This window comes from Lepidochelys olivacea (assembly GCF_965140295.1).
Source record: "Lepidochelys olivacea isolate rLepOli2 genome assembly, chromosome: 3".
Taxonomy (NCBI): domain Eukaryota; kingdom Metazoa; phylum Chordata; order Testudines; family Cheloniidae; genus Lepidochelys; species Lepidochelys olivacea.
The window spans coordinates 21,632,530-21,647,077 of NC_140413.1; the positions used below are offsets into that span (position 1 = coordinate 21,632,530).

At 41.7% G+C, this 14,548-nt stretch overlaps 1 protein-coding gene across 1 annotated transcript in view; it reads left to right on the forward strand.

Annotated features, from left to right (window-relative positions):
- Positions 1 to 4,064, forward strand: part of HS1BP3 (HCLS1 binding protein 3) — a 78,209-nt gene extending 74,145 nt beyond the window's left edge. The window contains exon 7 of the mRNA XM_084622619.1: positions 2,170 to 4,064. Within this exon, the coding sequence (XP_084478745.1) occupies positions 2,170 to 2,401 (232 nt within the window). The 3' untranslated portion in view covers positions 2,402 to 4,064. The remainder of the gene's footprint in view (positions 1 to 2,169) is intronic.
- The last annotated feature ends 10,484 nt before the right edge of the window (positions 4,065 to 14,548 follow it).

The window sequence follows — 14,548 nt, forward strand, 5'->3', positions numbered from 1 at the left end:
CATGGTTCACAACACCTTCCAAGTTTGTGAGGTCAAATGTAGTTGTATTATATAGGCTTATCATTTATACACTTTTACTTTTATAGTAAACGTAAGGGGTTGTCAAAATGTTTGACTTCAAATAAGGGGCCAAGTTCCAACAACCTTAAAAGGCTGAAAAACCCTTGTGAAATAGAAAGGTCAAGGTGCTACTTAGCCATTGCATGGTCCAAATGATGTTAAGTTCAACTAGATTCACTCTACACGAGTGGTTTTCAACCTGTGGTCCCCAGACCACTGGGGTCGGCAGACTATGTCTAATATTTCCAAAGGGTCTACATCTCCATTTGAAATTTTTTAGGGGTCTGCAAATGAAAACAGGTTGAAAACCACTCCTTTAGGCAGTGCAGTCAGAAATTCTATGTTGTATCTTTCAGGAAAGGCAAACTAATACTATTTCTGCTAGTAGTAATAATGACGAGGGAGTTCTTTGAGTACCTGGTATTTTAAAATTCAAATATTTATAGAATTGTAACTGTGATGGATGATGTGATGAGAGAAGCGTCCCAGATTTGTTGATTCTTCTTTTGTTATTGCCTGTGTGGAATAATGGCCGTGGTGCTGGAGCCATAAGCAGAATAAACTGCTTCTATGGTTATGGGACTCCTCAGCGTTGCTTTGCGTTTAATAACCTGCAAATGGCTCCTTTATTGCTCTGCTGTACTTAGTAGAGAGACTTATTAAATCTCTGCTAGGGGACACCAGTAAATAAATATTTAAGGGGTGAAATTCTGGCCCTATTGAAGTCAGTGGGAGTTTTACCATTGACGTTGATGGAGCCAGGATTTCACCCAGTATATCCCAAAGCCATCAGCTAGCGCAACAGGAACAGATACATTGGTGGAGAAAATATGAACAACAAAGAATAAATGACATTACAGGGAGCCAAAATACCGGCTAACTAATCTGAGATAAGGACCAAATCCAAGGCTCTGGTCACCACCCAACGAGCATAGAGTGTGAAAAGGGACACAATTAAAAGGAACTTTGCCCACCCCAGGCAGTAAAGTGGCTGCAGAGCTGCTCTGCCAAACCCATTTTAGCCACTGGTGTCACAGCATTAGCAGGAGGACCAGAGAATCCCCACAGAAGAGAAGATTCTGGCTTTGCCCCTTCCCTTATCCCCATCTCCACTTGCTCTGCACATATTGCTTCTGGGGAGCCATGTTTGCTGCAGAGAGGGGTGCACCCTATCAATCTAGCACTCCCAGTGCGTGGCAGAACTTCCCCCATCCTGTTGCCAAGGGGGGAGGGGCCTTTCCAGCTGCAGCTTTCAGAATGATCAAAGATGAGATTTTTCAAAGTGTTCAGCACTGACCCTGCTCCCATGTTTTGCCACTGACTTCAACGGCAGTAGAGTTAGACCAATGTAGAGCGCTTGATCCCACCCTGAAATCTCACACTAATACCTACAGCATTCAATCCAGCCAAACAAATACCATTGACACTATAAATTCCAGTAATTTATTTTAATTTTTCCTTCTATGTTTTGATGTTGTTTGAATATTATTTGATTAGAATGTTGGGAAAAGTTACCCTAAAAAAGCATAGTGCACACAGATCAAAAGAGCCTTCTGTTTCACAGGAGCATGTGTGAACAAGCCATTCTGTGGTTAACTTTATCCAGATCAGCGTTAGAGGCTAGATATGTAGTTCATCTTGTTCATCTGAGAAGCAGACTTGGGCAGGAAAGAGTTTACCTGTCCTGTGAAAAATGGTGAGATTTCAAAAATATTTTCCCATTCCAAATTGAGGCAAAAAATCAATCTCAAACTTTTGTGAACAGGAAAAAAAAATTTCAGTTTGGTTCAACGGAAAGGGTTTTATTTCCATTTCAATTTTTTTAACTTTTTCTTTATTCTACATTAACTTGCATTTCTAAATAAAAAGTCATTTCACATTTAAAAAAATGGAACTTTTCATTTAGTGTCTCATTTTACTGGTTTCTGTGACAATTTCAAAGTTTCCAGAATTTTCAGAATGGGAAATGTTGAAATCAACCCTTTCCCATTAAGTTTCAGTTTCAGTGAATTGGCATTTTCTGAGGAAAAATATTTTTAGTCAAAAAATTCCCAGTCAGCTCCAATGAGGAGTCATGTATGTTTTTGTGTTTTTATTTTCTTTCCTTAGGGTTGAAGAGGATTTAGAGAGGCTCTGGAGAGAGAGTTCCAAGCCAAAACCCAGGCTGCCACATAAACCAGCATTGCTTAAGAAGCCATTAATCACCACTAAGAACAATGTTAGTCCAGCCCCTCCAGCAAAGCTGAAAGAAGACAAGATTCAAACCATGGACGAGGTAGACATTCTCCAGTACATTCAGGACAATGAATCTATCAGCAACCAAGACATGAGTCTCTTTTGAAGAGTCTGTTTCTTTTCTGTCTTCCGAGGCTGCCTTATCCAAGTGCCATTGACCTCGTATGTGAGGGAGGCAGGAGTTAGCTCAAATTCTTGATTGTCGCTACATTTGCCAACTTGTCATGATTAGGAGAGCAGAAAGTCTGATTATTTCACAAGCTCTAAGTGGTAAAGAGTATGTGTTTCTACTCAGTGTAATTATGGTCTAATGTCTTATATTTTCAGGCTTTTTTTTTAAGAGGTGTAAAAATATACAACACTACAGATTCTGTGTACTATAATCATATCAAATTATTGGATAACTGATTACTAGACTGAAAGGGCTCACGCAAACAGCCGAGGCTACAAGCATGAATACAGTCTGGTGGGGCCCCCTTCCCTCCATTAGCTGAATAAGAGACGGTATGTTTCAATTAACTGGAAATGTGATCCTTTTTCTTTTGTCCATCCTTGTAGTAACCTGCCCTCCCTTGCTGTCATTTTAGTGAGATGCAGCCAGTCAGTGCTTCTGTGGATACACTAAAATCCGCCTCCATTGTATCTCAGAGAGAGATTAAAATCCCAAGTTGCCTGACTGTTCTTCCCTTATTCAGGCACTCATTTTGTCCCAGAGAAAGTTGTCCCTACCCCCAGATAGATACAGCCATATAGTGTCAATGTCTGGCCATTGGTTGTTTAGGTACACAAATTCCAGCTCAGGGGAGATCTAGTGCAATAGTGAAACAAGGCTAGACACTGCAAATCTATGTACAGATTTTCTGACTACGGATAGTCAGCACAGGGACATGGCGCAGAGTTAGCAAATGACTGGAGCTGTATTTCAAGCCATCTGTAGATACACAGACACTGAAATGTTTAGGAAGTTTGGATCTTTCTCCTGATCTAAACTTCAGGGCTTGGGACCATCCCTATAAAGACATGGGAGTGGAATGATGCTCATTGGTGGTCCCTTTGGTATCTGTTTAATTTTTATAGCCAGGCAAGAGCAACTCTGGGGTGATAAGACTTTTTTTTAAAAAAAATCTGTATATTTTGGTGAAATTTTAGTGCCCGTGAAAAGTAAGAAATTAACCCAGCACCTCACCAGCAACCTGCACTGCCCCTCCTATTCCAGGGCTAGGGCTCTCTTCTTGAATGTGCTGAATTATAATTTGGGCAAGTGTCTGTAACCTCAATTGAGACCACTGAACGCATCTTACCTGCGAACTAAATCAGACTGGAGGCAAGGTCTCCAGCCGTGAAATGCTAGTATATTTAAGCCATGTCACACACCCCAGATCTGCCTTTTTAATGCATAACATCATAGCTTCTAAAGCGTTTTAAAAATATATTTTTAATAATTATCATGTTCTCTATTAATAATTTTCACTTTATTCCAAGAGATAATGTATTAAGTACATTTTTGTTTAAATGAACAAAAAAATCAATATTAGATCTGAACCATGTAAATAAGATTCACTATAATAAAATGACATGCTAACCTGTAAATACTGTTGTTCTTTATTATATCCTAAAGTAAGGGATGATGAGAGTAGAAAGTTGGGTTCTAATTACCTAAACTGTGATGAATGTTCCATTTTTATTGCCATATGAGTGCAGTAAAATATGTGTTTAAATAAGAAAATATTGAAGCACTGTTCAGATAAAGCTTACTGATGAACACAGAACTCTGTCTATGGTTTTTATGTGGCTTCCATTAGTATCTGAGCAAAATATTTAATTAGCCTCCACAAACTTTTTTTCCTCGTCTGCAGATTATAGTGATCTCAGCCCAAGAAGCCCTGGAATGCAATTCCTTCCGAGGACATGCTCAGTTGAGACAGAATATTGACTTGGTGTCCAACAGAATGTAATAAGACGAGCATGAAATGGATTTTTATTAACACTATTGAGCTGCTTGTGAATAATTTTGGGACTATACTTGTCTAAGCATGTGTGTGTGTATAATTCTCTGTTGAATTCTCTGGAAATTTTGTTTAGTGGCATTTTTGACTCCTTTTGAGTGCTTAAACAGCCACATCTAGTGACTTTTCAAGGTTTGTCTGGTGACTTCCTGCTATGTAGAGTTGGCAACAAACTAAAAAAAAAAAAAAGCACTCAGTGTTGGCCTAACTCTGCTCCCTCAAAATTAACAATTACAGTCCCTTTGACTTCAGTGGAAGAAGAGTTCAGCAGAGCATTTTTGAAAATGCTACCATATGGCATCCTGTAATTTATATAATTAGAAGCTATCATGAAAGTTACTTGGTTCGGAGGGGTGAATAACAAATCACAGATTTTCCAAGTATCACTTCACTGTTGCAAGAAATGTCATTTTCTTAGAGCTATATAGGAATAAATTCCAGCAGAGTAACCCCTAAATAGAACTTCTGCAATCAAAGAATTTTCTTTTTCAACAGGATGCTCAAGGATTCTGGAGTCAGGTTTTTCAGGAAGACATGGTAATCTCCAGCTGTTTGGTAATAAAAACAATACACAAGAGTGGCATACCACAGAGAAACACAGGGCTCTCTGATGTGTCCATTCACTAAAGTGATGATGGACAGGCAATTGTTTAGATCAGTGGTCTCCAACCTTTTTACACCCAAGATCACTTTTGGAATTTAAGGGCAACCCAGGATTTACCCCGCCCCTTTCCTGAGGTCCCACCCCTTGCCTAATACTCCTCCCCACTCACTCCATCCCACCCCTCTCCGTCACTCACTCTCCTCCACCCTCACTCTCTTCCACCGGGCTGGAGTAAGGGGTTGCGGTTCGGGAGGGGGTGTGGGCTCTGGGCTGGGGCCGAGGGGTTCGCAGTGTGGGAGGGGGCTCTGGGCTGAGCCTGGGGCAGGGGGTTGGGGTGCAGAAGGGGATGAGAGGTGCAAGATCTGGGAGGGAGTTTGGGTGCAGGAGGGGGCTCCAGGCTGGGGCAGAGTGTTGGGGTGTGGAGGGGGGTATAGGGTGCTGACTCTGGGAGGGGATCAGGGCTGGGGCAGGGGCTTGGGGTGCAGAAAGGGATATGGGGTGCTGGCTCTGGAAGGTCAGAGCTTGGGCAGAGTGTTGGGATGCAGGAGGGGGTGGGAGTGCTGGCTCAGGGAGGGGGGTCAGGGCTGGGGCTTAGGATGCAGGAGGGGATTCAGGGTGCAGGAATGCATATGGGGTGCTGGCTCTGGGAGGGGGCTCAGGGCTGGTTTGGGGTTCTGACTCTGGGAGGGGGCTGGGGGTTGGGGTGCGGCCTCCTGCTGGGAACACTTACCTCGGTTGCGCAGCATGGCTTCCACTAAGGCAGGCTCCCTGCCTAACCCGACCCCACGCAGCTTCCGGAAGGGGCCAACGTGTCCCCGTGGCCCCTGGGGCAGGTGTGGGTGGCAAATGACTCAGTGCGCTGCCCCTCTCTGCAAGTGCTGCCTCTGCAGCTCCCATTGGCCACAGCTCCCTGTTCCTGGCCAAAGGGAGCTGCGGGGACGGTGCTTGCAGGCAGGAGCAGCACACAGAGGGAGACCCCTGCCTCCCCCTCCCCCCCCGCCCCCGGGGCTGCACTGGCTGCTTCTTGGAGCAGCATGGGGCCAGGGCAGGCAGGGAGCTTGTCTTAGCAGCAGCCCCACTGTGCCACCACAGATTGCAATCGACTGGGAGATCCTCTAGGATCGACTAGTCGATCGCGATTGACCCGTTGGTGACCACTGATTTAGATGGTAGCATGCTCAGTCTAATGAGTAGTGAAACCAAATCTGGACAATACCTGAAACATACAACTATTTCAACATGTGTTGGTAAAAATCTAGGGCTAGATGATCAGCTAGCATAAATCAGCAAAGCCGCATAGAAATCATTGTTGCTATGCTACTTCATGACACCTGAGGATTTGCCTCCTAACTTTCTTTCTGTGAAAATGTGTCTAGAAAAATCTAATATTTAGAATCTCATGTAGATGATTAGCAGCTTTGTGGTTGCCAATCAATCTGACCTGATCTAAACAGATGGGATGTGACTAGTCTGATAATCTTGGGTCTATGATAATGGGTGAAATTTGATGACAAGATGTAATTGAAAATGTATGCCTGCCTGATATATGTAGGTTGTTACAAAAACCTGATTTCCCTTTAAGAAGCAAGGTTGGGACCCTGAAATGAATAGGTTGTTAAGTGTTTCTATTGCAAGATGTGCTTCATCCTCTTTTAAATGTTTATTAACATCTTTCACAAAGCTATCTGTGCTGTATATTTACCCAAATAGCACATTTCTTATTGCTCCTACCATTTCTGTTTGCTCTTTGAGTTTCTTGGGCATTGTCACTAATGATCCCAAAATTCCCATATATTATTTCATTGGTGGTAATTATTAATGCCAATAATCTCACCTCAAAAGAGCTAACAATAACTTTTCATTATGTTAGCAATCACTCCTTGGCCAGGCGTGCCAAGGATCCCAGCTATACATTGCTGACCCTAAACAAGAAAGTCTCAAGGCTTCTATGGGTTATTTCTCTATTTATTGTTTTGTGCACCTGGGCCTTTCTTAGCTTATCTTTTTTTTTTTTTTTAACCTCTATTTGCTGTGTCTGGCTATAGTTGTAGTTTTCTGCCTAGAAGCACAACCTCCCAAGATGGGGAATAATGGGGAAAATTAGGTTGTTGCTTCTTGTCTGAAGAGTCAACAGGTAGGCCCTGGAAAACTAGGCTTGCATTCTGGTAAAATGAGCATCTGTTTGGGCTGTCAGTAGGATTTGAACCTGGAACCTTTAACTTTAAAAGTATGAGCCTGTATCAGGTGAAATAAGGGAGCAACCTCCTTACCTGGCAGCAGTGACAGGCTTTTATCCTTTTGAGGATCAGCCATTAGAGGAAGACAAAAATAACACTGGTTTCAGAGGGGTAGCCGTGTTAGTCTGTATCAGCAAAAACAATGATGAGTCCTTGTGGCACCTCAGAGACTAACAAATTTATTTGGGCATAAGCTTTCATGGGCTAAAACCCACTTCATCAGATGCATGGCATGAAAAATACAGTAAGCAGAATATATACTAGAGCACATGAAAATATGGGAGTTGCCTTAACAAGTGTGGGGTCAGTGCTAACGAGCCAATTCAATTAAGGTGGAAGTGGCCTATTCTCAACAGTTGACAAGAAGGGGTAAATACCAAGGGAGGGGAAATTGCTTTTGTGGTGCTAATGAGGCCAATAACACTGGGCTAGTGTGGATTATACTGGTTCGATCCTACTAATCCACTCTATAGAGTTAAGTGCCTTCACATTGAGCCCAGATAGCTCTTTATCAGGGACAAATCCAGAGAAGGAACAGGAAATTCCCATAGAGGCAGACATTTTAGATCCTATATTAAAACAAAACACAACCATGCTCACAGGAAACTGGCAGACACATGAGAAAACTGGCAGACACATTTACTGAGATACACTTGTCAGTCTTGCAACAGTTCCCCAGGTTCTCATCCAGTATATTAGTTCATCAAACTATATGATGAGATAAATACGATGATACTGACCTATTTCTTTACAGAGTGGTAATTGCAGGATTGACTTAGCCTTCCAGATGTTGGCCATGCAATAGCTCATGCCTGTCAGGGCTTTACACAGTAATTATATTGAATGAAATCTGTACCATTTGTATTTCACACTGCTCCTTTATCCATTTCTATTTTCTCTGCTTTTCCACTTTTGGTTTGACCTGGCAATAGCGTGTCAGGGTTTTTATAATGCTACCAAATGAAGTGTGTGGATTTGTATTTAACACTGTGACTTTTGCTCTATTCTATTTCTAGCTAATTAGTAGCTTTCTGAAAGAAGTGTGTGTTTCATGACTCACCCACCTTCTGAGGTGAGAGACCTTAAAAAATGTGAGTGTACTAGAAAAAGTCAATGTTTTCCTTTCCCGGGAAGAGCTGTATTTTAGTACTGCTACTTTGGAATTCTGCAGCAACTGCTAGTAGAGAACCCCAAAGGGTCTCAGACATACAAACACTAACAAACTTAGCATTACAAAACCCCTATGAAGAAGGTAACTATTTTTATTACTATAATTTGTGTTACAGTAGCACCAATTAATAGTGGGGTTTCATTGTATTAGGCACTCTGCAAACATAGAGCTGAGAAAGAAAAAGAGCTGAAGAACTCATAATCTAAACTGACAAGACAGGATGGGAGAAAAGCAAATATCATCTCCATTTTACAGATGGGGTACTGAGGCATAAAGAAACCAACTGTTATGTCTAAGGTCACATGGGAAATCTGTGGCATAGCTGGAAATTGAACCTAGATGGCCTGAATCCCAAACTAGCAACTTAACCACAAGACCAGCTTTCTTCTCTAGTATTATACCCGTTTGACAGATGAGGAAATGGAAAGATAGGCTGATTTACCGTCACACAGTTAAACGAGAAGCTGTAGCTAGGAAAAAACACAGATCTGCATCCTACCCTGGTCATGAACCTTTGAGGTGACCTGAAAATGAAAAACAAATGGGCTTGTGGTATTTTTTTAGGGTGTTTGTTTGTTTGTTGCTTCTTTATGATGTATAAAGATGGCCTGAAATATTTTTCCAAAAAAAGCTTTATTGCTTTTTTCTTGTATTAGAAAGTCAGGAAAACTCTATAGTCACTAGACAACCAGTAAAATGATGACATCACAACTGACAAAAGTGAAAGATGAACAATTTGAGAGAGAGTGGGACTTTTATACAGACTGTTGTATTTTGTTTCTGGTAAAACCTATTTAATTCCAAAATGTGTAACAAACAGTTGGGAGAAAAATGTCTTTATTAAAAATTCAGTACTCCTAATCCTTTAATAAGGGTGTAGGAACTCACAATACACAACACTGGCATCTCCAAGCAATCTTCTGCGAAGCTAAGGAAGACCACATTTGAGATGCCTGGAACTTTTTAAAGTAAAACACTGGAAGGAAACGAATAAACTTTTAAGTGACTGGTCTCTTGGGACTGGAAGCAACATGAATATTTTGTGATCTTGGTGTATAGCAACCATCACTAAGTCCAGCTTGCCTGGGTGGCAAGATAGACTGGAATGTCCAAGGGGACTGTGACAGGTTCGATCACAGAAACTCCCTCAATACTGTCACTAGATGTTCTGGGATACCATGAGAACAAACCCCCCTGCCAGAGAACAGTTCCCTACACTCCTGTCTTGCTGAGTAAGACACTGCAGTCAACTACAGCACAGACCAAGTGGTGGGCCACGCCCCCCCCTGCAGTTCACTGAAACTGAGATCCACTCAGCTCAGGGGCTTCTTAGTTAAAAGAGACTTTCCAAGCACTCAATATTCAGTCTTTCTGGTAGCCCACACCCCAAATGAATCCGTTTTACTCTGTACAAAGCTTATACAGGGTAAACTCATAAATTGTCCACCCTCTATAATACTGATAGAAAGATATGCACAGCTGTTTGCTCCCCCAGGTATTAATTACTTACTCTGGGTTAAATAATAAGCAAAAGTGATTTTATTAAGTATAGAAAGTAGGATTTAAGTGGTTCCAAGTAATAACAGACAGAACAAACTAAGTTACCAAGCAAAATAAAACAAAACATGTAAGTCTAAGCCTAATACAGTAGGAAACTGATTACAGATAAAATCTCACTCTCAGAGATGTTCCAATAAGCTTCTTTCACAGACTGGACTCCTTCCTAGTCTGGGCCCAATCCTTTCCCCACTCCTTTCCCCTGGTACAGTTCTTGTTAGCTCCATCTTAGGTGGTAATTAGGGGATTTCTCATGACTGGGACCTCCTTTGTTCTGTTCCACCCCCTTATATAGCTTTGGCACAAGGCGGGGGTCTTTTGTCTCTCTGGGTCTCCACCCCTCCTTCTAAATGGAAAAGCACCAGGTTTAAGATGGATTCCGGTACCAGGTGACATGGTCACATGTCCTGTGAGACCCCAAGCCTTCATTCTTCTTGGCCTGACTCACAGGAAGACTTGCAAGTAAACAGAGCCATTTACAACCAACTGTCCTAGTTGATGGGAGCCATCAAGGTTCCAAACCACCATTAATGGCCCACACTTTGCATAATTACAGTAGGACCTCAGAGTTATATTTCATATTTCTAGTTTCAGATACAAGAATGATACATTTATACAAATAGGATGACTACACTCAGTAGATTATAAGCTTTGTAATTATACCTTACAAGAAACCTTTTGCATGAAGCATATTCCAGTTACATTATATTCACACTCAGTAGCATATTTTCATAAAATCATACCGAGTTCAACGTCACAGGGACTGTCTGTGACTCCATGGTAAGATGGTTATAGTGCTTCGGGAGTTCACTCTAGTTACTGCGTTGGAGAAATCTAATGATAGAAAACACGATCCAGGCCATTTGGGGTCTCTGTCCTGCGTCTTGACAGTCTGCACTGAAGGTGGCACTCATGGTTGTGAACCACTCCAGACAGTGTGACAGGGCTCATTCCCTCATTCAAAGTCATACAGAAAATCAGTGGCTGAGCTGGACGGAGGCTTAGGAATTGTGATGCTATCTGTTCCCTAATCTGAATAATGATAACACTCTCTCTCAGCCATTTTTGATGCGACATATGAGGTTCACGTTTGGTTGGAGGAGTTGGCTACAGACATTCCTATCACATGCATATGGAGAATCTTAAGCATTATCCCAGCTGAATAATTTTGCCTACAACTGGCTGTAATGTTGTGTTTCCTTAAGGCTCCCATGTGGCTGTAATGTGAGAAGGATAAACATTGCTAGTAGCTTCAATGGTTTATACACAAACTCTTATAGGTTGTGGAGGCATTTGCTGGAACTCTGCCAATACAATAGTGTTGAGTCTGTTCTGTGCATGTGCCTGGAGTCATTGCCAGACACTGACTGTCCAGCCAAAAATATATTGGCAGCAGGTACAGGAGGGATTTCTTTCTTGTCTATCCATTCAGACGAAAGAATGGTGTGCCATTAGCTTGTCATGGATGAAGCACAATGCTGTCTCTCAGACCAAGGGAAGAGATTGTGTCATCTCCTGTATGAAATCCCCTCCAAACATAGCTCCCTCTCTATCTGCCATTTGCTCCTCTTCCTAGCAAAAACTTGTAAAAAGGTCTGAGGTCCTCCAAAAGCTTCTTGCAAAATGGGCCTTTGTAACTTAATTCATATAATGTCATCCAGCAACAAAAAGGGAAAAAAAGTAGAGCAGGGTGGGAAACGGTTTTTCCATCCTGGGAAAATTTTTGATATTATAAAAATGTTTGAGTCCCAAAAAGGGACAAAAAGTTGAAAATTTAGTGAACCAAAACTCAAAAAATATTTCAGTTTGGGTCAGTCTCAATGTTTCAAGTTTGATTTTTATCTTTTTATTTAAAAAAAGATACAATACATTAACTTACATTTGGAAATGAAAAGTCATTTTGAACTGAAAAAACAGAACTTTTTTTTTCAAAAATGTTGAAATGGGACTTTTCAACTATTTCAAAACGTTGTTTGAAGTGTTTCCGAAATGGGAACTCTGTTCCCCTTTCCTGCAAAATGTTTTGGTTCTGATGAATAAAAAAAAAAAATGTTGTTGAAAAATTCCCGACCACCTCTAGAAAAAATGTCATTGTACCCAGCCGTGAGTATTGCCTGAAGCATCCACTGGGGAGATGGGCTAGATTGTCTCCTATGGGGGCTTTCCCCAGTAGGGGACTGTACGCTGCGTATTAGACTCTCAGAGCCTGATGGTCAATTACCACCAACATCCCTGTATGCCACTCTGGCAGCATAAAGGAACCTTTAAAAGCAGCTTCATAAGGCTGTCCCCCCGCACAGCAGCCTCCCGGTCAGCACACATCTAGCATTAGGGCTCTATGCCAGCTCTACTCTCAGACCAGGTGTATAGCTGGAGGGCATCCATAGGAAAGTTCCCTGTGCCAGGCCCAGAACAGGGAATGCAAAGATCACATAAAACAACCTCTACTCCTATCCCTCCATCTCTGCACCAAGCTCAAGAACAGAGGACTGACTGAGAATGTGGTTCTCAGAACTAATCTCTCCCTTTGGGGTGGGGTATCCCATTCCATGGAGAAAGAGGGTTTTGCCCCAAAACTCTAAAAACTGCTAAGAAGTGAACATACATTCTCTGTCTACAAAGCTGTTGAATATTTACAGCCAAGCATACATTAGCTGCAGGGTTATGTGGGTGGGGAACTTATCACAAACACTAGGGATACATTTGATCCTGTTTGTTATGGGCATTTTGTTAATTAACCATACATCAATTGTAACATTTCTGTGTTAGGATGACACAGGGTATACAAGCCCTGGTCTACACTACGAGTTTAGGTTGAATTTAGCAGCATTAGGTCAATTTAACCCTGCACCCATCCACACAACGAAGCCATTTTGTTTGACTTAAAGGGCTCTTAAAATCAATTTTTGTACTCCTCCCCGATGAAGGGATTAGCGCTAAAATCAACATCACTGGGTCGAATTTGGGGTAGTGTGGATGCAATTCGACGGTATTGACCTCCGGGAGCTATCCCGGAGTGCTCCATTGTGACCACATTGGACAGCACTTTCAACTCAGATGCACTAGTCAGGTACACAGTAAAAGCCCCAGGAGCTTTTGAATTTCATTTCCTGTTTGGCCAGCATGGTGAGCTCATCAGGGCAGGGGACCATGCAGTCCCAGAATCGCATTCTACCACCATTCTGCACTTGCTCAGCCTATAGTTGAACTGCTCCTTACTACTGTCCAGGCTTCATGAGCCATGGGAGCAAGGGGTAGGCTGGGGTAGGTGCAACCACGTGGTGCTGCCAGCTGGGAGAGCAGCCTGAGGCAGAAATATCAGAAATACAAGAAATACCAGGAGAAAGGGTGGTAGGCAGCCACTCAATGGAGGGTGTGCAGTGATTACATGAAAGGGAAAGGAGACAGTACAATGTAATAGCCAGTAGGCTATCACAGTTTTTAAAATGCACATTAAGATTAGTGTCATTGGGTCTGCTGATGGGCAACTTCTTAGAAAGGGGCTCTCATTTTTAGCGAGAGCTATTTGTACTAGGTTGAATTTGTCTTTGTCTTTTAAAGAAGAATCATTTGAATATTATAAGTGGGGGAATTTGAGAAGAACAATATATTTACCTCCATTGCATTATATTAGATTGGATTAGCAGTGTATTTTGGAAGCCCTGAATGGTGAATTCTTTAATAATGATAAAAGGGACTACACCATCTAAGGAGTACAGCTGGTGTATATGATTTTCATGGGAAGCTCCCTCTTTTGTCTACACTATCATAGATGAACATGTCCAAAAAAAAAAAAAAAGATTGATCCTTTGTGTAAACTCCAAAATAGAGACCACCCTCTACGACTTCATTTCTTAAAATGACAATTCCTTTTTGCTGCATTTACAATAAATAGTACTCAATGTCACCACCTGCTGGCAGAATAATAATACCTAGCACTTTTCATCAGTAGATCACAAAGCACTTTACAAAGGAGTTAAATATCATTATCCCCATTTACAGATGGGGAATAAATTTGTTCCAGCTCTTCAAAGGTATTAAGGCTCCTAACACCCATTGAAATGAATAGGAGTTTGGCCCTATGTACCTTTGAGCCTCTGGGCCTACATCACTCCAGTGATAAAATAACATTGAAATGGACTGTTAAAATATTTTACAGTCTAGACATTTAACTAGGCAACCATCCCAAGGGCATCACACCTACATAAAATCTTGTATATAAAAATATTTTGCCTTTATATGGTGTCTTCTATCAGAGGATCTCAAGGTAGTCCACAAACATTAATTGAGCTTGCAAAACCCTTTTGGTATGCTAAGTGTTATTTTACCCAATGGGAAACTGAGGCACAGAGAGCTCCTTGGGCCACCCATTCTCCACCCCCACTCATTGAAATAAGTCTAATTTGTTGGGTGAACACCATTGCCTTCTCAGTTTGTTTTGTAAAATAAAAAGTCTTCGGGATTTAAAACAGCAACTCTTAGTCTGGTAGAGCATCCTAGTGAAGTCAGTGAGAGTTGCTGGGTGCTCAGTACTTCTGAATAGCTGGGGACTTATTTAGGCATCTAAAATACTGTTTAGGAGCCTAACTAGAGACACCTATTTTTGAAAAAGTCTTGGCCTATGTACTTAACTGAATCCCACGTATTTTTAAAAAACTTGGGCTCTTCTAGTCATGTT